At 40.0% G+C, this 24226-nt stretch overlaps 1 protein-coding gene across 13 annotated transcripts in view; it reads right to left on the bottom strand.

Annotated features, from left to right (window-relative positions):
* The window catches only part of LOC105932254 (protein tyrosine phosphatase receptor type M), a 263775-nt gene that overhangs the window by 194725 nt on the left and 44824 nt on the right, over positions 1 to 24226 (bottom strand). For all 13 annotated transcript variants that reach the window (XM_036138466.1, XM_036138464.1, XM_012871320.3 and 10 more), the window contains exon 2: positions 4829 to 4951. In XM_036138466.1, coding sequence (XP_035994359.1) covers positions 4829 to 4951 — 123 coding nt within the window. The remainder of the gene's footprint in view (positions 1 to 4828; positions 4952 to 24226) is intronic.

Genomic DNA, 24226 nt, shown 5'->3' with positions numbered 1-24226 from the left:
AATCTCCAAGTCATAAACCTCTGGAAAAAAGCAATAAATGTTTTATGCACAAAGTTTGGATTGAGCAGAGTTTGCAAGTTATGATTTAAAACATTTAACATCGGCAGCTAAGATTGTTCCTCATCTTTTGAAATGAGTAACATGGCCACTATGGTCTTGCAGTCTGGCTTGAGGAACAACCCCAATGACTGGATGCAATCCGCTGGCTTTCCTCAGATAGAAAGCTTTCTAACCAACCCGTCTATGACTTGATAGAATTGACTATTTAAAGTGCCTTGAGATGGCATGCATTGTGAATTGGCTTTATGTAAATAAACTGAATTGAACGGAACCAAAAAACCTTGATCTGACCATTTTTATTTCTGGTAGAAAAGGAGACAGACATCTGCCAAAAGATTTCAAGACAATATAAAAGCAGTATCAACTCTGAAAGAAAATAATCTGTTTTTTTATTTATTAAAAATTGTATGTTGAAAATTATTTATACCCTAATAGAAAAGTCTTACATAGTGATCGAAACGTTCTTAACAAATTGCTCACCAGCCTTTTGGTTCCTGCTGGTGTTGTGATGGCTTCTCTTCGGTGACGAGGTTGGAAGGCCTCCTTGCCAGCTCCCAAATGTTGAGCTCCCTCCCCACATTTTCAATCACATTCAGGTTGGACGAAACGTGTAGTGAAATTTAGAGATCCCTTTAAACCTCCGCCAGTGATATGGATAATTGGGCTTGATTGAAATTTGTCATCCATGCCATTGTTTGGATCGCATAAATGAAATTGATATAGTTTCCAATTTTCAATAAAAAACAGCTGTAATTGTTGGCTAAATAAAGACAAAAAAAATCATTTTAACTGACGTTACCTGGGCAACCTGACAGTGTTTCCTGTCTTCACCTTGGTATCAAGGCTTCAAAGCAAAAGCATACATGAGACATGCTAAACATTACAGCTGGTTCAGATGTGTTTTGCTTGTTTGCTTTTACCAGCCCAGTTTGCTCCAATGTGTTGAGGTGCACAGGAGAAACAGCGCAGGGAGGTAAGCAGTCACCAACGCTGCCTTCTCAAATCGGAGGCACAATGCCGTTCAACATCACCGTTGTTTTGAAGGGTTCTGATTGGCTGACATGGGTCTCGGCTTTGCGATACACTGCCCCGTATGCATTTGGCATCCTTAAAATACCGCTCAGTGGTCTATCTGTGAGGGGTTTGTGTGATTGAAAACATTTCTGAAAATGTATTTACAATTTAAAAAGGGGGAGATCTAGGGGGATATTCATTTTTATAAAGACCTGGCTATGTGTGTCCAAGGCCTTAGATTTAGGAAGAAAAGGAAGACAATGACGTCACGGCAAATGCAGTGCAACCAGCGCCGACACAGCAGGACACTGCGGATACCGACCCTTCAGCAGAACACAGATGCACTTTTCCAAACAGGAACGGATCAGAACAGTCACATGACAGAAGCTGATTAATGTCCTCACAAACAGACCCACATATGTGTTCAAATTTGATACGTCAATCTAACAACCTTACTTCCTGACTTCAGACATACGGCTTCGTGTGTTGTTCCTAGATATACATAAAAGACCAAACAAACAATATAAATGGACAAAGTTCACAGTGATTGAAGAATCTGGAGGAAGCTTGACGCCTGAGCTTACATGAGAGCTGGGAATTACAACTCTTGTAGGTCTTTATTTGCTTGGAGAGCCCTACTAAAACAGGCAAGACTTAAATCATCATTTAAATTGCCTATTCGCGGTGACATTGAGAACACCCCTATTTAGACGGATAACGTCTGCGGCCAAATTTTAAAGGTGCTCGAGGCAGTAATGCCTTCTGTTCTTTGTTCTGAGGATTGCCACATCAATTCCATTTCCATCCTGCCACACCAGGTAGGATAACAATCTCTTTGTGTGAGTATGATAAGGTCATTTTGTGAAGATTCATAAGTGTGAGTCAAGAGTAAGACAGCAATCAGAGGTGAGATAGCTTTTCCACCAGCGTGGCTTTCACCTAAATGCATTTTTACCCATCAACCCCTGCTCTAGTATCAGTAAAACAATTTTACCTGTCAAGTACACTACATTTCACATCCCTTTTCAGTCCGGTCAAAGAGGAGAGATTACAGTTTCACACAGCGGGTTGAGTGCTCACACTTTGAAATGGAGAAAGAGCTGCAACTTGCTAATTACGCGCAATATTTCGAGACGCACGCGTGGAAAACGTGCCCGTCTGAAGTGCACTCCGATCGGGAAGCACAATCAGGGACACTTCTTAACCAGACATGGGATTTTAATTAGATCTGTTAAATTTAGACCGCACGCATGGTGTTAATTTGTAGGTCGAGGCTTTCCCAGATTTCATAGTCACCTTTGCCTGGCTTCCATGTGTCCCACCATTAATCAATTGCGATGGGAGAAAAAAAAAAAAGAAGAAGAGAGGCGCTTCCCCTTACCGTGGAAAGTAATTTCTCCGGGGCAGTTTAACACACATCATGCACACACACACAAACAGGCCTGGGCACTGGCTGTTCAAAATTAGTGAGGGCTTGCTAATTAATTCTCCCTTTGTCACCGAGGGGGGCAATGCAATCTATCTGGGATGTGGCCTTTGTTAGATTAGGCGTCAGATAGGAGGGGAAAAACAATATCCATTAGTTTGCGATGCTACCTTTGTTACAAGACGAAAAGAAGAAACACCATTCCATTAGTCTAATTCTCAAGGAGCCATCTGCTCAGGGGTGGTGATATCTTTGCATTTCAAGTCGAATGAAGAATGATCAATGCAACATTAAGGAGACAAATCCTGTGTGACAGACACAAAAAAGCAGGGATGGCATTCCAATCAGTTTCCAAGCAGGACTGATAGATAGACGTCTTCAATTAAAACGGATGCGAGGGCTTTGATATCAATTGCTGTTAGCTAATACGGCTGTCCCAATAATATACTGTATTGGAACAGAACATACATCAGCAATGAACGTAAATAGAAAAAGACTAGACAGTAGTGTTGGAAGGGAATTAGAAATATTGTCTTTTTACGCAAGACAGAGTAGCTCAGTGTTACATGCAAATCTGAATGAGGCTGTAATAAATATTAATTAGTCTCCAGCACTAAAAGCTATTGAAAGTAGCAGCATAGTATCCAATACCCAATTATAGACAAACTCCTGGCCTGATCAGGAAAACGTATGAAAACCCGAAAGAGCAGTTACAACCAGTCATCGGGTGAACGTACTGTCAAATGAGTTGGTTTTTTGAGAGATGAATAAGAGTTATACATGGTATACATCTCTTGACGGCATGTATTATTTTCTCATTTTCAACCATATGCTTTATTTTAGTTGCTGCTACCCACCGATGATCTTCTGCCATGGACTTGATCATGTTTTCCATGTTTTAGACTTTCTTTTATGGAAAAAGGGTTACAATTTGATTGTGCCTAATCTGTCTTAAAGGGACAGGGCGTAACTATTTTGGCTTTTTATTAGCAAATATCAAGTAAAAAAATCAAGCAAGTCTAATAACAATCATCAAAAATGAAACTGCTCTCATTGCCCATAGAATGTTGCGTCGCCATTTTTGATTACAGTAGCTGAACGGGGACAAGCTGGTTAGCTTACACGTTTTAACTGTATATGAAGATGTGCTGTCGGTGGAGGAGGAGTATGAAACCAGCTAAAGCCACTGTAGATCATTCTACTTGCTGTTTTCTGTGGAAATGGAGGACCATCCATACTCTTTGTCAAACGAGAGAGAAGATAAAGTAACCAAGAAAAGAAAAAGAAGTAATAACCGGGAGAAAACAAGAGTCTATGTATATTGGCATAGCTACTACCAGGTGGAGTGGAGACAATTCATGAGGTATAGTGGGGACTCAAAATGGATGCGGAGGTTGCAGGCTTTCTGCAGGACAGGTAAGTAAATTCAATATAACAGTGAGGTTTATTTTGCCGTTATGTTAGAAAGAGGGCAGTGTGGTCTGCAGTTAGACACGGCAAGTTTGTTCGTCTTCGTCTCCCTGTCACTTCATCAGATGATCGCTGAGTCTGCAGGTCACCAAAAACCTTTTCACACATTGACTGGAGCTATTAGCTTTTAGCAGTAGCTTGGTACAAAGCACGTGGAGAACATACAAGTTGACATTGTTGCATTTATGATACTCCGCAGCTTCTAGAGTAGCTATTACGCACTTAATGGCGAGGTTGTTTGTAATTAATTCAGTGCATCAGTAGATGGATGTAAATCTTAAACACTGGGGCTTTAAGGCTTTATCCAACATGTAAAACATAGAAAAAAAGTTACTTACCAATGAATCGTAAAAGTAAAGACAGAAAAATTGTGTTTAAAGTTTGTAATAATAGTTCAAACTTGTAACTATTATTACAAACTTTCTCTTTAAATGTAAAGCTTTTAAATACAAAGTTTTATATTGTGACATTAGGTGTAAGAAACTTTCCCCAGAAGGTCCACTGTTCAGACAGGCTGAGTCTGCAACTGAACTGAGTTGAAGATAAATCTGAATATTTAAACCAGACTATTTAAATTTCAAAAATGTTTCCGGCGAGTGTCCTTTCCGACAAAACCTACTGGCTCACGTCAAAAAAAAAAAAAAAAAAAGGATGAGTCAAAATTAAACATTGTGAACGTTCACTAGCTGAAAAACCATTTTGAAAAATGGTTCCCCCTTCATCTCTGAAGAATCTTTGTTCCTGGCAGCTTCTAACCGCCTCGGACTTAAAACAGGCAGCGTTAAATGTGTAGCCTTTTGAGTTCCTTATACCCAGCATGATTTCTTTTCATCATTTGCCCAGCATCACCGTCCTTACCTGAGGGCATCCATGGATCTGATGAAGGCTTCTCCCTAGAATTGACCTGCTCCCAGTCAAGGTCATCATCTCTGCCTTGGCTGTATCCACACGCTGCCAGCGGCTTCTCAAAGTTACAATCGCCTGTAACCAAAAAAAAGAAAAAGAAGGGGAAAAAAAGCAATTTATATGGTTATCCAGTTTTTCTCATTACCTCTGTGCTCAAATGAATGAATATAAAAATTAGATTCTTCTCTTTTTTTTTTTTTTTTTTTTTCTGCCGGTATTCATAATGCGATATGCCAGACAATGAGATGCATTTAAGTGAGAGAGAGTGAAGGATTACTGTAGTAGGCGAGGCACAACATACATTACCATCATTAGCTGCACGGCAGTCCAATTTCACAATGACAAGTATGAAGTGTCCAAACTCCATCATTGTTAGACATTATGTTCCCCAACCGCACCGCCATCAAGCGTAAATTGATTTATTTTCCTTGCCGGCCACAGAACTTCGCCGTTCACGCACTCCCACTCCACGGAGCCACTCTAATCCTTTTTATAAGCTGCTTGCAAAATGGCAGCAAGCAACCATTAGGGCCAGGCTTCAACCAGGTTTGGCGTGTGATCGATTAATACAAATGCCCCCCCCTTTATTCCTCGCACCTTAAAGGCCACACAGAGAACGTGAGAGCTGATCTTTTTTTTTTTTTTTTTTTTTCCTTTGCCCCAAAGTGCTTTTCAATCCACTCATAAATCTACTAAAAAGTAATGTCAGAACAGTAGGTGGCTGGAAGGAGTTCATTCTGAGCAAAAACATGAAATTTAAAAACGGCTTTTGGATCAGAGTCGGTAGTTTTCAGACTTGGCAGACGACTTGGACAATATTATATGATTTTGCGGCCGACGACATTAGGCCTTTGTTGATAACAGATGTACCCTTTATTACTCTGAAACTTGCCAAAGATGAAACTAAATAGTGGACACGGAAAATGCATCTTGGCATGCTGTTTATAAGGATATAAACTGAGATGGCAATCAAATTTTATCGCTTGTGGAAATGTCCTTTGACCTATAATCCACAACAAGCCCAAACTAATATCTCATCTGTTGCAAGCTCCCTCCGACATTCTGCTCCATAAAAGGCTACAAGCTGGAGTTTTTGTCTCCCTATTTATCTCCCTGGTGACATTTACAGTACATGTGCAAATGAGTGGAGAACACAGGATAATTAATACCCGGCACCACAGGGCAACTGATGATGATGTATTTGTTGCTTTGGCTGTCTTTTCGAGGGGGTGGAGATAAAACGGCGCGACCGCAAAGTATCACAGGTAAAAAAATTTGTCATTGTTCAGATGGAAAAAAAAAACAAAAAAAACTTGTTAGGATGAAAATGAGTGGGCTGTATCCAGGCTACAGTGTTGCCAGATGAACAATACTCATATTTGTTCAAAAGAATTTTGGTTGTGGTTTAATAAATGATCAGTGCAACCAGCTGTCTCCAGCTGGAGAAGAATTTGATCGTTTTTTTTTTCTGATTGTGTTATCAGTAGATCAAGCTTTTCCTGGCCAAACCCAATTTCCGGTTTCCTCTTTGGTCTGACCTGATTCAGAATTTCGCCGATTTAGACTTTCTTTTACTTGATTTTAAGGACAACAACACATAAAAAGGGAGAATGTGCTATAGGTTACTGGTAGAGGCAGTAGTGTTAAATTTATTAGAAAAAAATGAAATCAAAAAATGATCACATTTATGCATATATTCTTAACAATATGATTTTTATCAAACTGAAAAGTAAGCTAACTGATGCATTCATAGAATCAACGTTGTAGAAGTTCTTAGTTTTAATGAACTCGATGAATTAACCCCTTTAATTTTTTTTGCATTTGACCGCTGATCAGAGCCAATAGCTGGAACATTGGGTGATTTACATTCAGTTACCAGGTAACATTTCTAGTTATCAGGTTTAGGATATCGCATGTTACAGGATAACACAAGGGCCTACATCTGTTTCCACATCTATTCAAACCTGACGTCTCATTGGTCACTCGTGCTCACCTAAATCACTGTAGATTTTAGCTCTACATTTGAAACTGTGTTCAAACAGTTCTATGGGCTAATTGGCTTTTCACAGCAAAAATCATTTCCCCCCCAAAACATCAGGGTCTACTGATTTATCGGAAAGCAACAACTTTAAAGTAACATTCCCTGATGTGATGAATTTGCTTTCATTTAAAGAGGACATGTGCTTTTCAGTTCTTGCTTTTCACAATGAAATCATTCAGTTGTAGTCTATATAAATGTCATGATTTGGGGTTTTGTTATTGGTTTATTTTGTACTTACCGATTCTGTCTTAGGTTTAGGTTCTGTTTTAATTTTGGTTTATGGAATAGTTTGAGTTTTGTTGTGGTTTGCTTTTGTTCTTTATTTTATAATATCAGTCAGGGTTCTGCAAGCTTTTAGTTCAGTTCTGTTCACCTCCCTGTTTTCACCCACTCAGTTTGTCACTCCCCTGTCAGCAGTCACCAACCTATCAGTTCGGTTCTGTCAGTCACTTCCTTGCCTCTGATTAGTTCCACCTGTTTTCCTGTAATTAGTTTCTACTCAATTCACCTGCTCACTCCTCTACTTATACCTGCCTCTGTCTCCTGCACTCTGCCAGATCATTGTCTAACTAGCCTTTGGTGAGTTTTGTCCAGCATCCCTATTGTCTGTAAATTTAACGCAACTGCCTTTTTTTGACATCTGAGCCAGCCTGATACCTGATCCTGATTTTCCTGCTCTGTTTTTGATTTTTCTGCCTGTTTTTGGACTGCCTCTCTGTGTACCGGTTTTTGGACTGTAATTCTGACCACTGAGTTTTGCCTGCCCCTGTATTGTTTAAGATTGCCTCCATTAAACCTGCTTTTTCATTCACCCTGCTTGTTCGACCTGAATACTGGGTCCTGAATCCAGTCTCTCGTTCATGACAATAAAGGGGAACTGAAATGCTTTGGCCTGAATTTTTCATAATTTTCCCCCCACGTTCCCCTTTTTATAAGGTGTATCTGGCAGCAGCAACTCATTTTGGTGCTGTCTCCTTAAATCTAAAGGAGGCACTTCACAGGCCACTACCCTCCAGGTCCACTTCACCCAGGTCGGCCATTTTTGGGGTATGCCGAGAGACGATGTAATGAACAACCGGTAACTTATCCACTTGTAGCTTCAGCATCCTTCAGTTTGGACTTCAAAATCGCTAAAGAAATAATTAAAAAAAATGGCAGATTCGCAAGACTGGCGAGTTTGAAGTCCATGACCTTGTTTAGAGAACTGAGAAAACTGAAAGGCTTAAAGCAGGGGTGTCAAACATACGGCCCGCGGGCCGGATCCGGCCCGCCGAACTATTTAGTCCAGCCCTGTGGCTAAATGCATTATCATTATAAAGAAAAAAAAAATCATCAGATTTGACTTTCACAAGTGGACAAGATAAAAGGAAGAGAACGATAAAACAATTATTGAAAAAAATATGTACTTTGTTTAATTGAACATATGCAGTTCCTATATTGTCCACGAGGGGCGCTGTGTTTTATTTTGCAGATTAAGCTTCAGGTGTGGAAAAATTCAAATAATTTCTTAATTTTTATCTGTTTGATGTATTTTGTCATGCAGAACAGTGTTTTTAAGTTCCAAAAAAATGTGAATAAATGTTTTTCAACATTGTATAATCACTGTGATCAGTTCTTATGCATAATGCACAAGTAAATGTTTAACTGAGTAAAAGTATTGTTGAAATTGCACATACTTTTCTTAAAAACGCTGAGGTTATTCATAATATATTGTGTAAAAGTGAAATTAACTCAATATAAAAATCAACAACGAGTCCACATTTATTAGTTCTATTTAATCTTGCAATGAGTTTACTCATGTGGCCCTCTTGAGATCAGATTAAGCTGTATGCGGCCCCTCAACCAAAATGAGTTTGACACCCCTGGCTTAAAGAAATACACCCAGAAAGAATATAAAGATATCTGCACAGCACCCGGTAAGCCTACATTCAAATTTTCCGCACTCCTACAGACTGGACCAATGCAGGATGTTCAAACACTGTAAAAGAGTGAAAGACAACGTGATAACATTTGTAAAACTCTATTCCAGATTTATTGTTATTAAAAACCCATTTAGTTTAATTGAGTGGGAGGATATTAGGATGAAAAGAATACTTAGTGCTGAATCCACCCACGTTACAAGACATGTGCTGCCTGCAAAGTCTGCAACGTTGGGTAAATTGCAAAGCAGAAAGCAGATGAACCCGCCGACACGCTGCCAAGACTGTTGGATGATCTCTACAAGGAAACTGTAGACCTATGAAGATGGGGGCTGAAAAAGATCACTCAGTCAGCTCGCCCTCCGAATGAACATTAATATCTGCCTTGCCAAAATGTAACTTGAATATTAACATGATTCTTTGGCTGCACAGGCGCAGGGACAGGCTTCATTCCATTAATATTTTGACTAAAGAGTTTCAAGATTCTTTGGGCCGTGCCACCCGCCTGCTTCTCTCAGCATGTTGGAGCTCAAACAGACCCAAAGAGGTTGGCTTTTATAGGTGTTTGATATTTAAATCAATGGCACTGGTAAGAAGAGAAACATATTCAGTGCCAGTGGGGAGAGGGGGGAGAATGTTGAACACAGTTAAAAAAAAAAGGGGGGGGGGGGGCTTTAAAAAGAATATGCAGAACACAGAGGCAGATTCCTGCTTAATTTTTGAAAGGTTTAACTCTCTTTATTTTAAATGTCACACTGTTCAATAATGAATCGGGAAAATGGAGGGGGATAAAGACGCAGTTTGAGACTTCTTTTCCTTCAAAGACATCATTAACAGTTCTGCTCCATTTACAATTCTCTTGTTACTCTGTTCATTCGACGAAAAAAGACATTAAAAACCATCTACTTCTGACTGTGAAGATGTTCAAGTTGAGAAAATATGCAATTAACAAAAAATGGTATTTACCTACTGTTCCTTGAAAAAGTTTTCACTTTTCTACACTTTGTCACATATTGACCAAAAATCTTATTATGTTTTAATTGGATATTTTTGCAACAGACCATCACGAAGTAGTAAAGAATTGCAAGGTAGAAGTAAAAGAATATATGGTTTCAATTTCCCTTCAATTTCTTTTCATCTTCCCCGAATCAACACTGTGTAGAACCACCTGACCTGGAAAAGACTTGCGACTACAAACGCAGTGAATGTCTCGACCACCTTCTGCACATCTGGATGTTTTTGACCATTTTCCTTTCTAGGTCAAGGTTAAATTTATTTATTTAGGACATTTCCCACAGCTCTAGCTGAACAAAGTGCTAAAAACGCTCGATGTTAAACAACAGTGTCAGGGTAAAAAAAAAAATATAAGAAGAAAAAAATCAAACAAACAGAAAAATAAAATATAAAAACAACTATCTAAAACAAATGACCATAAAAACAAAACTCTTGCGTCATCTTGTACTAAAAGCCAAATCATAGAAATGCATCTTCAAAAGTGATTTAAAATGCTCCGGCGTTTGTGCGGATTAAATGTTAAGATGCAGGCTATTCCAGATTCTAGGAGCTGCCACAGAAAAAGCTCCGTCGCCTCGAGAAATAAACTTAGTCCTGGGAACAGACAGCATTGATTGTGCCGTAGATCTCATAGTTCTTTTCAGAGCAGAAATAAAGAGCAGCTCGGATAGGTAGGCAGGGGCACGACCGTTTAGACATTTAAAACAAAAGTAACATTTTTAACTGGACCCCATAAGAGACAGGAAGCCAGTGCAGGGAAACCAAAACTGGGGTAATATGCCCGTTTCGTTTTGTACCAGTCAGCAAACGTGCTGCAACATTTTGTATTAACTGGAGACGGTGAATAGAGGACAGGACCAAGCCAAGGTGCAGGAAGTTGTGGTAGTTCAGTCCGCAGGTGACAAATAAGTGAATGACATGCTCAAACAACATCTGGAAGGCATGGCTTTATCTTAGCAAGCTGTCTGAGATGGAAAAAGCTAGATTGGAGCACTGTAATCACCCCCCTACTGCAGTTTCAGAGAATCATCAAGATAAACACCAAGGTTTTTGACATTGTCCTTAAAACAGGAGGATAGTGGGCCCAGAGCACTGTCTGTCGTAGAGTTCCCAAAGAGGACAATCTCTGTTTGGTTTTCATTTAGCTTTAAAAAGTTTTAGGGACAACCACTGTTTCATGTCTTCAAGGCAGCGCAGCAAAAGCTGAAATGAGTCTTCCCCTGCTTTTAAGACTGGATAAATCTGAAGATCATCGGCAAAACAATAGAATAAAAGTTTATACGTTGAAAAATAAAACAATCCCAAGGGCAATAAATAAAGCGCAAAAAACGCTGGACCCAGAATTAAGCCTTGGGGCACACCATAACTCAGAGGGGCTATTTCCGAACTGAAGGGATGTTCATGTTCACATAAAAAGTGCTTTCGGAAAGATGTGACTAAAACCACTGAAGAACAGAACCCCACGATTCTGTCCTAGTGATGAGGATGTCATGATGAACCGTGTCAAAAGCTGCTGACAGGTCCAGTAATAAAAAAGCAGCAGGGCAGCCAGAATCCAAACTTAAAGGAATAGCATTACAAACTGTTAAGAGTGCTGTGCTATGAAGTGACTTAAAACCAGATTTCTACAGCTCAAGGTCAGTCAGACTAGATGGAGAGCCGTTAACATCAATCATTGAACTGCAGATTCATAATTGGATTTAGTTCCAATTAGCCGGACATCCATTAGAGCCATTGTCCTGCAACTTTTAGATGTGTTCCCGGTTTTTGAACAAAATGGCCGTGATGCCTTCTTAGCATGCAATCAGGTTTTAGTCTTACTTTTCCTTTTTGGTCATGTCCCCTACATGGCCACATGACTTTCTGTGGTGTTCTTTCAACAACTAAAAACTCTTGCCCCTCTTACATAAAGGCCATCTGAGCTGTGAATCTCTGCAGCTCCTCCAGAGTCGCCATGTGATTCACACCTTGTTTCTCGGTTTATGCCATCGGCCATGTGTTGGTGGTTTTGCAGTCGTGCCATACTCTTTCTGTATTCCAATGACGGATTGAATAATGCTCTGTGAATTGTTCCAAGATTTTGATAATGTATAACTTAACCCTGCTTAAAAGTCCAGATAGCTTTAACTGACCAATCAGGTCTATGGTCTTAATGATGCTCAAAATGCATGCCATGCTCTAGAGACTTCCATTTGTACATCATTTTCAAAGCCACATATAACTTTTTTGTCCACTTCAAAAATTTTGCATAGCTTTGTGTTGGTAAATCACAAAAAGCCACAGAAAATAAACGTAAAAGGCATTTAAGGCAACACTGGGACTACAAACAGGAACAGTTTGTACTGATATCAGATGGCAGAGGTCGACGCTTCGAAAACACGAGACAGCTACAAGACAGCCAATCCATACCTAAATGACAATGGAAAGTGATACTGAACAAAATTATACAGCGTAGTCTCTTGGTAATTGTGTTTTCTACTTTCTCACATATGAATCTGATGTCTGAAACCGACGTGTGGATCCAGCCCATTCTGGCTTTTTGCGTTGACATAGTCAATGCAAGGTATCATTAAGAGCGGGTAACAGGGTGTGAACAAGCGATAAATCAATGCGCACCGCTTTGATCAGCGCTCAAGGCTCTCGGTGTCAGTATTGGGAAATTCTCCAATAATGCCTGCTACCTATTATTGACCCGCCATTGCAGCGGCTCTGCACGGAGGTAAACACCGAAGGCATCCCATTCCAACGGGGTTTATGACAAGATCCTTTTAATGAGTGCGACTTCACTATTTCTGCTGTCATAAAAAAAAAAAAAAACAAGAAATGTATCACAGATAACATGTGGCGTATCACTAAAACAAACAAGTGCTTCTGATTGTACAAATTCATGGAGATGAACACATCAGTCACCAGCATCATAATAGTTCTTCCCTCTGCAGGAGGTGCATATCGCTGCCAGTGAGTGGAACAGCCCCCATATAATCAGCCTCAGCAGCTGCTGAAATAGATATTCCAACGAGAGGCTGCCAGCTCTCTGAAGGAGCTTTAACTTTCAATAAATGCTTCTATGAGGTGTGGGTAGTCTGGGAGCACAGATGAATGTGCTCCACCCTGTCAACATTCGCCTTTCAAGAGAAGCAGGCGGCTCGGAGCTTAAAAGGTGGCCCTAGATATGTCATGAAACAATTTATTCCTGAGTGAGAACACACAATAGTCTTTATATTCTCACGCAGAGTGCATTTCAAAAGAAATCTATCCATCTTTTCCTGGACCGAGCCAGAGGCCAGAATCAATATCTCAACCCCTCAATGCTGGAGCCAATTTCTCCTAAAGATTTTCAAGTCAGACTTAAAAGGCCTTTTGTTATTGCACCTGTAACAAAAGTAAACTTTGGGCTTTAAAAGCTGTGTGCAAGTGAGTGTTTGGAAGTTTTGGACCGTGGCGGCATGCTACGTGCGCGGCGCTCTGAATGCCAAAGAATAAAAGGGAGAAGGACTCCGAGGGGTGACAATGCAAGAGTGAGGGTCCGATAAAAAAAAAAAAAAAAAATCACGTGCTCCTGCAGCTCAACGATATTGTTCTGTTTCACAACCGTTGTGTTTTGGTCTTGAAGGGATTGCTTTAGAGAAGCTCATCCGAACGTAAAAACTCACCAGGAAGTTCAGAGTCTTGGGCATAAACATTTTGGAGAAACAAAATACTATTCTTAAAATGTTTCAGTTTTTCAATTTCCTTATTGCATTTAGTGAAATAAATTGTCGACTGAAATGTTTCCGTGTTTCTATATCATGTTTTCTGAAAAGTGACTGTTTTCATAACTACAATTTTGTAGTTTATTTAAATTTGAAAGAGTTTTTTTTGGTTTGGTTGCCCCAGATTTTTTTTTCAGTGCTTTGCTTCTTGAATTCTCTTACATTTTATTTGAGATATAAATATATAACTTTGGCAGATTTAGAAGTGTTTTATTTTACATTTCAACGTGTTTATTCTGACAGGAGGTAATATTAATGTTTTTGAGTGGCCCTAGTCTGGAGTCCCGACTTGAATCAGCTAAAGAAACTTTGAAGTCTGCAGAAGATTAGGGTGATGGCAAGAAGCCCTTTCTACCTCAAAAACTTGGAGTTTGTCTCCAAAGATGAAAAAATACCAGAGGAAACATGCAAAAAAGTTATCCACATTTCTTTCCCACGTGTTGCCGTTTCAATTCTGGCCTTCTTCCATTTCCTTAAAAAAATTAACTAATTCTTATCAGTGTGCTTGTCTAAGTAGCGTTCTATTATGCTCATATGCCGTGACAACATGATGAAGTTCAAATCTCAAGTGTGATTTTTTTTTTTTTTTTTTATTCCCTACAACCTTCTTAACATTTTATATTGCACCTATTTCTAATTGCCTGTACTTCTGACAGGCAGTTGAGCCGGTCGAGGCTGAAACATGAGATTAGGACCCCTGACTGAACCACAATAACCGAGGAACCACCTGCTGGTGGTTTTTATTAACTGGAGTCACATATCCACATTGTTACAGTACACCACGAGTAAAGCATTTAAAAATTACTCAAAATTGACATTTTGACGAATATTAAGTGTTGGCATAGAGTTGCCAACATTACATTCTTTTCCTTAAAAAGGTGGTACAGAACCAATTTTGAAAGCTTTCCTAATATTCTTTATATAAAAAAAATATTGAAATCATTTTATATCATCATATTTAGCATGATCAAGATTTCTTTAAAAGGGTACATATGTTAAATACACTTTTTTAGCCCTTAAATACATTTTGTTGTCTTCTTGGAGTCTATAGTAGTACAGATCATTTTAATGTAGTCTGTCCAGGATCTGCGTAGATACCTTTATATTTGTACATTTTCGAGCCATTCAGTTTTCTGTATTCGCAATTACGTTTTTTGAACAATTATGTCACAGTATTTGCTGCAGAACGGCTAAAAAAGGTCATGGACTTCCAGCTTACCAATTTTGAAAATTCCCCATTTTTATGTCTTGGAGCGATTTCTTGCTCCAAGCTGAAGGATGCTGAAGCTGCAAGTGGACGAGTCATTGGCTGTTCTTTACATCGTCACCCTAGCATACCACAAAAATGGCCGAACGGGGTGAAGTGGGCTCTGCAGCCTGGAGAGGGGTGCGGTATGAAGTGCCTCCTTTAGATTTAAAGAGACAGCACCAAAAACAAGTTACTCTCAGACGCTCCTCGGATCAGGTGGAAAAAAGGGGGAATGTGGGGGTGAATTAAGAGGAATTCAGACCAAAGCATTGCTGTTTCACTTTATATAGACCACAACTGAACGATTTCATGATGCAAAGGAAGAACTGAAAAGCATGATCTGTCCAATTGGTCAGTAATTATATCCTGGATTCAAAATGAGTTACACCACTCTAACTTCTTAAAGCTAAATAGCCCGTCTTTAAATTAACAGACCCATAAGATCCAGATTTGTTCTCTGAGTTCTCTAGAAATGCTTGTCATAGTTTGCCAGCTGCTATTTTAAAAGAGCTATAGTTAAAGTGGTAGGAGTTACATATTTAGTTAACCCACCAAAACTGTCCGTGTGTGTTTTGCAAGAGGAAAAAATTTCTAAAAAAAGGTGTAGAAGCCTTCTTTCAGTTCGCCAACCAGCTGTGCACAAAAACCAGTGTGGGAGGGGCCTTGCTGGGTACTGTTGAGGAAACCATAGAAATATTAACATGGGAAATATTAGAGATTTTGAAACTTAACTTGACGGCTGTAATGTGCCAATGTCTATATAATATGTCTATTTTGCATTTGACCGTCCTTCTAAAGCAACTACCAATTCCCCTTTGCAGCAACACCACTTCCCCGGTCCCGGCGGGCAGATATCATTGCTGCGAAACCTCCTTAGCCCGTCTGCCAATTCTGCAATTACCAGCTTTCCAACCTGTTCCGTTGGGCTGGGAAATCACAGGTCCACCCTCCGCCCCAATCTGCCTCAGTGTCTGCACTTGTTTTAACAAACATCTTGTCTGCTGGCAGCCCCGCAGACTGAAACCACAAGGCAATCTGGGGTAATTTAAAACCAATGTCGACTATCTCCCTCCACCGCAGCCAGTTTAGAGCTTCACAATCCGGCAGCTAAGCCCCTCAGGGACTGATAGGCCTTTTCAGTCTGGCCCTATTTCACTTATCTATTGGCAGCTCCTGCCAAGTTCTATCTCTGCGCCGAATTGCATGTGTATGTTCTCTGTTTGGGGACTTTGAACTGTGGGAAGGGATTTAGACGATCAATCTCAATATCATTATCAATCACGTCTTGCTGTTCACCGCATTGATTTGGGGGGGGGGAAATAAAGAAGTTAGAGTGAAGATTTCCACTGATAATCTCCTCGGCTGAGCTGTGAGCTTGTCAGCAATGTTTTTCAGTTGTTTTTTTTTTCTTTTTCTGTTTGTTTTGTTTTTCCGAAGCGAAACCAACAAACCGCATCGAACTTAACAGAGCTAAATCAGGATAAAAAGGGAACACTGCAGTCTAGGCTTAAAACTATTTAGTTTGATACAACAGTGCACAAGTAAATAATTAAAAAAAAAAAACCTTACTTGGCACTATGTTTAGCTCATTATAACCCCCCCCCCCCTCCTCCTTTCTGGGGCATTTTTATTTTATTTTGCCTTGTCAAGCAAATATCAGTGTGATGAATGTGCTTTACATCGAGGGTACAACACAACTCCTGATCAAACCCGCCCATGTGCACGGTTAGATGTACATCGCAGATGACAGGCAGCCTTCTCCTCAGATATGCTAAATTTTGACAGATGATTTTCGAGCTGCGTGTGCCGGCACGGGGCCCCGCGTTCTCTTCCACTGCGCCTGTCAAGAACTTCCAGCAAATGACTTCAAATCCATCTCCATTCCGCACAACCTGACAGCCACCAATTAAGATGAATATGGATTCTAACTCCCAGACATGGAAGGTCCTTATTGTCATTTTCCCCCTAAGTAATAAAAATGAGGATGTTGGAGGGGGGGTGGGGGGGGGGATGTGTTGAAATGCGTTGCAGTGATGATCCCGAGCATGTAGCTGTTTTTTTTTTAATTATCACAGCTCCTTAAGAGCTGTAAGGAGGATTCAGTCCGACTTCGACACGCGGAAATCCCCCCACCTGCAGCGCAGAGTGTTTGCTTAACACGCTTTGGCTTTTTGGTCGCTGCCCGACTCTTGCTTGACAGTAACAAGGCTGGTTGACAATGGCTTCTGTGTCGTTCCCCCAGCATCCTCGTTCCCAGCTCTGTAAACAGGCAGAGCTACAACACGCCTGTCTCGGTGCCTCTGCCCCGCAGAAAGAGAAAATGATGCTGCTTCCTATTCAGCTTAATGCCTGACAGAGAGAAATGGGCTTGTTTGGCTCCTATTTCCTGGTGTTCAGCATGCCCCCGAGGAACGATACGGCGGGATGAGCACAAGAGGCGCTTTATTAAAATGACTGTTTGTCTGTTGCACGAGTTAAAGCGGCGGATGAGAAGATGCATTTTGATCGGAGGGGTTAGGATGCATTTATTTGTCACATGTCAAAAGAGAAGGAGGAGAGAAGAAAAGAAAACATGCCGCTGAGTCCAAAAAGCCATAATTTGCTGGCGAAGCCTGAGCTGCAAATATCATTTAACTGGCGATTTTGACACAAAACTCCGAGACTTTGAAATAAAAATCTACTCAAGGTTGGTTCAGCATTTAAATTACACCGTCAAATCTAACATTTCAACAAATAAAAGGAAATGAAATGATATGGATGTTGGCGGGTAGAGCTGCCCCTACTAGTTTACATGGTGTGCTAAGTGATGTCATCAGAAGGCACAAAAAAAAAAAGCTTTTATTCCTCTTGAACTTTTTTTTTTCATGTCACAACTACAAAGTTCAACATATTTCCCAGGAAGATGGATTCAGCTAAAAAAAAAAAAAGGGGGTGGAGGCATTTCTGGAAGAAAACCTGCTTGAGTGCATAAAAGTCACTGAGATGGAGGTTAGGCACTAAACGTAGAACCAATGGTACAATGAAGCCGTTAACGTTTTAAAGCATATTCAGGTGCTGGAATGACCCGGACCTAAATCTAACTAAGAGTCTGTGGTTTACAGATGCTATTCATCCAAACCTAGAGCTTGAGATTTTTGTTTTTTTTGCAAAGAAGAATCGGCAAAGACTTAAGTCTCTACACATATAAAGCTGAGAAAAACATACATAACGAGCTTATCTTATAGATTTAAAAGGTGGTCAGACAAATTAGTGACTCAGAAGAGGACGGGGAGAGGATCAAATGCACCATCTTTTTGTTTTCATTTCACCCAGATGCTCTATTTTGTGTTAGTCATTGAGGTTTGTGGCTGCAGTGTCCTATGTGGTGAAGGACTCACTAACACTTGATATAAAAATATCCTCAACAAAAGGTACTTTTGGACTGTACCTTGTTTTGTGTAAACTTGATTCTCTTTTTCTTTAGTCTTTTTCATACTTTTTGCTGACATTATGGTTTATTTCTTGCGATTATTTTAATGATTTTCCAATTAAGCAGATTAATCTTCCATTTAATGTGTGTTTTCTCTGTAAAACTATCTTAGTTTCGCTCATTTGTAAGGTAGCGTTCAAACAAAGGCACCATAAAGCACGAGGCGAGTCTGTGCTCAGTGTTAAAAAGCTATTTTCTCACTCCAAGAAAATGAAATACAGAAAATGTGCCCACCCCTTTTCTCCTCCTGGGGATGGCCCTTTAACCTAAACGTCTTCAATCGCCCTAATCACTAACAAAATTTTGAATTCTATTCAGCTGAAAGGGATAAAATGCTAATGCCAATGCTAATGTCAACTTCAGCGCTCCCACCTCCTCGCCAGCTCTAATTTGTCAGACATGCAAGTAACAGCACCAGAAATTAGCCCAAAGGGAGATCTCCTCCAGAGAAGAGAATGATTATGTTTGATCATGGAATAAACAACAACATTAACACGCTTTGTTAGTTTTTCTTTCCAGAACCGGAACAAATGCTTGTTTTATGAGTGGAAGGAGGAAATAATTCGGGGTTGGAATGTCAAAGTATTGGGAATCGCTAATTAGAAGACGAGGAAGACGAAGAGAAAGGTTGAATCAATCACCCTCCGGAAGGAGAGAGAGAGAGAGAATCTGGGTCGCATGGCAAGGCTTCCAAGAGTTCTGGCAGAATTATCAGCTTGATGAAATATCATTACTTCGCTTTTGTGTCATGACATATTGTCAATCACACGCGCAGCACGTTTAATCTCTCGGCACGCCGCGGCGCTGAGTGGGGAACACCTGATGGGGGGAGACGGCGCACAGGTGGAGAGACGGCTGCCTGCGCAGGTGAAAGGGTGCAGCGAGGATCTGAGCTCTGCCTTGACAGGTGTGGCTCAAGAGATTTCAGTCCCAGTGGGAGCTTTTTCAAAAGTGCCATCTCAGGGTCTTCACCTGCACACTTCAAACAAATTCAGACCCCTTTGTCTTTCGGCAGGAGCCACATAAATCAGCTAACCTGAAAGAGAAGCGCCGCGGCCCGGCTTAATCCTCCTGGGTCACGGGGAGCCGGTGTGGAAAGCAGAAGGCGCGCGAGGCCAGCTTTCAAGCACACCGCTTGTTCCGACCGAGATCTTGTTGTGCTCTTCGACAGAGGACTCTTGAGCCGAGCCAGTCAGGGTTTCATTTAAAAACAGGTGGGAGGAATCCCATTTTAGAGGGATGAGCTCTCACAGCCATGACATTTTAGGGCGAAACAGATAATTCGAGCAATAAAGATCACCAACAGCATTTACCACGACGTTTCCTTTCAGTGTGACGGCGCGCCTTCTGCACGACTTTTTTTTAACGGCAGCCTAAAGCTACTTCTGTAAATTACGTCTCAATCAATTTCCTCTGTGTCGAATAATGCTGGCCATTATCGCAGCTGCATTGACATAAAGGACCTTACTAATTAGGGATATACCAAGTCCACCATCATCACAATCACATTAGCCGAGAGTTACAGGCGGTTTAAGTGCCACCTTTGCGGGAATTGTGTTGAATTTCTGTCCTGCAAGGTGACATTGTCCTAATCGCAGTTACAATATATGCGATGACAAGACATCCCTTCTTGACTGTTCTTTGAATTCCAACTATTCGTTTTATTCATTTTTGGTTTTGGGAACTGCGCTTCTGGAATATTCTAAATAATTCAGGCCATACCAATAACTGGCTTTTGGCAACTTTAACACAAGGTGTGCCATGTTTAAAACAGGACTTCTATACATTATCTCATGCCAAAATCGCATATTTTTGTGCTCATTTTCAGAGTACTTAGTCCTTCTTAGGCCTTGTTTCACTACGCTTTTTTTGAAAAAAAAAAAAAGAGAACGTTGTGTTGAGTTTCTACTGTTCCTCTATGCCACGAAGGCAATTTGAAAACAGAGAGGAATAATTAGAGGACATCCCGATCTCCGTTGCTGTTAACGCAGGAAAAACAGAATCTGTATGGAGAAACCCTGGTGCATCACTGAGCTATATTATACACTGGAGTGCTAATCGCCCGCTGTTAGAACGAGTCGCTTTGAAGCCACCAGCCGCCATATTGGTGCTCCCTATTTTCCCACAGTAATGAGGGAATATGTGCGCTACAGCATCGAAAAACGATTTTCTCATTTTCGGGGGGGGGGGCTTAAAACTTTTTAAAATGTCAAATGCCATTTACTTTTATGTTATGTTCTAAAACTATCAAGTACTGAGAAAGTCATGTGCTGAAATATTTTGCATTTTATTCATTTAATGTATATATATATATATATATATTTAATATGAATAATAATTCCCTAGTAGTTGATAGTGTTAGTACATCCACTGACTGTAGAATTACCTATGAAACGTTTTCACACAGCCAGAAAACTGCTTGTTGTTGCAACCAAATCCTATGGGATTCTGTGAGAGTAGCAAGATGGCGGCCAGTGACTTCAGTTTTTCTGCAAAATCAGCACTCCAGTGTGTTATATAGCTCAGTGTGGTGCATGCGCAGTATGACTCAGTGGTGGTGCCTTTTTGTGTATGCATGTGCGTGTTGTTGAGTTTCAAAGAACATACTGTCTACTAGTGGCAAAGCACGATTCATATAATTTCTACAAGTAACTAAAATGTTGTCATTTTGATGCGTTAACTGAAACAGAAAAGCAATCGCATTTTCAATATGTCGTTGATGTGTATACAGGGTCTTAGCAATTTTTAAAGTTATACACAAATCACAGAAGGAACCTGAGAAAAAAAAAACAGGGATAGAAAACGTTAAAGGAGCAAAGAGATATATGGATAGACATAAGGACGAATGGCCAAACAAATAAGTGGATCGTTACGGAAAACCTTAATGTTTTAATACCAAAGGAGAGACATACAGTCATATAAATGGCTCACATTTAGCTTCGACTATGGCTTACATTCATAACAACATTGCTTAATACACCACACCGAGTATTGCATATCTGTCTTTTATTGTGTTGCCATTGGAAAACCAAAGGAAGCTATCTCTCCAGCAACACCTTATTACACACTCAACAGTGTGCCATGCACAGCTTGATCACCAGAATAAACCTTGCTGCCACAATTTTTTTGTACATGTCAGAGATTCCCACGGAAGTCAAGTCTTTCTGATTTCTTGGGCGCCAATCTTCAGAAAACCTGCTTGACTGATGCAACGCCTGATCATCACGCTGCCTACACTGGCTGGTACAGCAGCCAGTAGTCATGCAGAACTCTTCTACCACGAAGCACCTATTACACTATAAAATGAGGAAAATCTGGACTCTTCAAACATCTTTCTTTCCATTACTTGTTTATTTTTTTTTTCTTGATTTCAAAGAGTTTTCTATGGTCCTTTGGTTTGGTTAGTCTAAATATAACTTTTACTCATAATTAGGCAAGGAAAATGATTTTACTTCAGTGACTGAACACGGCAAAGAGCCTTTTAGAGATTACTTTTCTAATTGAATTTTAAGTTTACTATGTATCATCCTCAAAGCACTGCTTCATAACTATAATGTCAGGTCTCAGTAAGAGAAAGTCTTAACCCAAACTCAACAACCTCCTTTAGTTGTTTCTTCTTCTTGATATATCTCTTTCACATTGCAATCTTTTTGATAAGGGTGTTAGTAGGTGAGGGAAACCGTTTGAAAAGATGACTACCAAAAACTGCTTAACTAATCAGTCTCAGATTAAGCTCAGAGTTAATTACTACCTTAAAACAAGTATTGTGTGTTTCACTTCATAACACTAAAGTGCAACAGCAGCGAGTGTGCTTTTTCTTTTATTGTATTCCTCTAGGTGGTTCCCAGCACCCCATTTCTTTAAAAAGGAATAGCTAATCATTTTAGCTGAGATCCTCCTTTGTGTTCCTGCTGGAACAGCTTTCCAACTGTGATTTCCTGGAGTCAGCGGTGGTTGCCTGGCAACGCCACAGTGGTTTTGTAAGAATTAAACAAATGGATTAACTACAATAATGAGTGAACTTTTGGAGTTGCGCGCAATTGGATTTCATCTTAGGACATAGCAGTTTTTGAAGAGAAGTGTTGATGTTCTCAACGTCTGGCATGAACAAAGGATCAGGAAGTCGGCCCCAATACATCAAAGTTTAACGTGGAAGACAATGAGGGCATGTGGTGTTGTAGAAGTAATATTGAACATTCACATCATTAGACTGACAAATCATAGTCCTGCTATTAATACTTTTATGTTTCTATGCATATTTGAACTAATGAGACAACATTGCGTCTATTACGCGCTCTTTTTTTCAGCTCATCCCACAGGTTGTGTACAGTCCTCAACTGTGAGGCATGATTAGAGTTCAGATCTAAGTGTCCTCTAACCAAGGCACATGTTTGAAGTCTAAATAGAGCTGAGTAAACTCATGTTTCCATTTCTAATAGTGGGGCAATTTTTTTTTCTGGCATAATTCCCAAACATCAGTTTATCATGTTGCCATTAAAGGATAGAATATAGAGACTTGGTGAATCCAAGAGGCCAACTTTTGCTGCAGTTCCACCACAGTTTCTCCCTTCAGATCCTGTTTCCGCAATAAATGTAGAACCATTAACCTGCCAAACACAGATAACTTTCTCCTTTTACATCATAAAGTCGATCCGAGTTCTACAACCTAGGACCTTAGTTTACCCCGGCGTAGTAGAAATGTGTAGAATATGGAAAAAAAAGGGGGATGTGAAAGGTGCTGGTGAACATTTTTTCACTTCCACTGATATTCTTCTCACTGTGCATGGCGACAAGATAAACTTGGAGCCTAATCTGGTCTTGTTACATTGATAGATAGATAACATTGAAGTAACTACATCCAATCAAACCACATATTTTATTACTCTTTAACTTTACAGTAGTCTTTTCCATTTTGATGAATTAGAAAATCCTATCATCAAAAGTAAATTTTACAATGTTCAAATTTAGTAAATGTACACATTTTTGTACATTTTGTATGTCTTAACTACTTCAATTTTTTTTTTAAACTTTTAGGAGCGCCAATAAGAGTGGCAGTGTTGATTTTGTTAACAAGAAATATTTGTTAATTTAGGATTCTTTAACCCGATAAATAAATATACTCAGATTAAAGGTTGAATCTGTCTACATTTTTATAACACTTTTACAAATCTCCACTAGGACAGGTAAGGAATGTGCAGGGTGCTTTATCTTTCTCACTCTTCAATATCCTTCAAATATCTGTTTTTTATCTAAAGAAAAACAGTATTTTTGTAACTTTAAACATTTTCAGACTGATATCTGTTTCAAAATAAAAAGGAAACTATTACAGCAGAGAAATAATACATATACTGATATGCCATGAACTAAAAAAAAAATCCTTAAATAAGGAAGACCCCCATGCCATATGCAGCTTGTCTGAAATGAACCTAAATGTAATTTAGAAATAATGTAACTCACATTTATGAGCAGCGACAGCATAACGCATGCGGAATGAAACTTTCCAGCAGATACGTTATCGGTTGAGACAGTTAAGTTGTATGAATAAGTCAAGGTTACAAAGGGATTCACTGACTCATTAATATTATCAATTTTTAAATCTAATTATTGTGGGATGGCTCATGACCTATTTTCTGATTTAAGTGTACCATCCAAACCTTACACGTCACAGAGGAACCTTTAATGTTTTAAATGGAGCGCCGGCTCCTGCGGGTGTTCCTCTGGGAGACCTCCAGGCCCCCCCACCACCACCACCTCTCGTGTCCCCTGCAGGGGAAGAATATTACGATCTTCCATCCCAGTGAATGATTGCAGATATTAATGTGGAGGGGAAAAGACTTCTCAAGCCCAGCACCCCTCTGATCTCTTGTTACACCACCGATTTTTTCATTAACGGGGTGACAGGTCCG

This window comes from Fundulus heteroclitus, chromosome 6 (assembly GCF_011125445.2).
Source record: "Fundulus heteroclitus isolate FHET01 chromosome 6, MU-UCD_Fhet_4.1, whole genome shotgun sequence".
Lineage (NCBI taxonomy): Eukaryota > Metazoa > Chordata > Actinopteri > Cyprinodontiformes > Fundulidae > Fundulus > Fundulus heteroclitus.
This window is presented reverse-complemented; position numbering and strand designations above follow the sequence as displayed.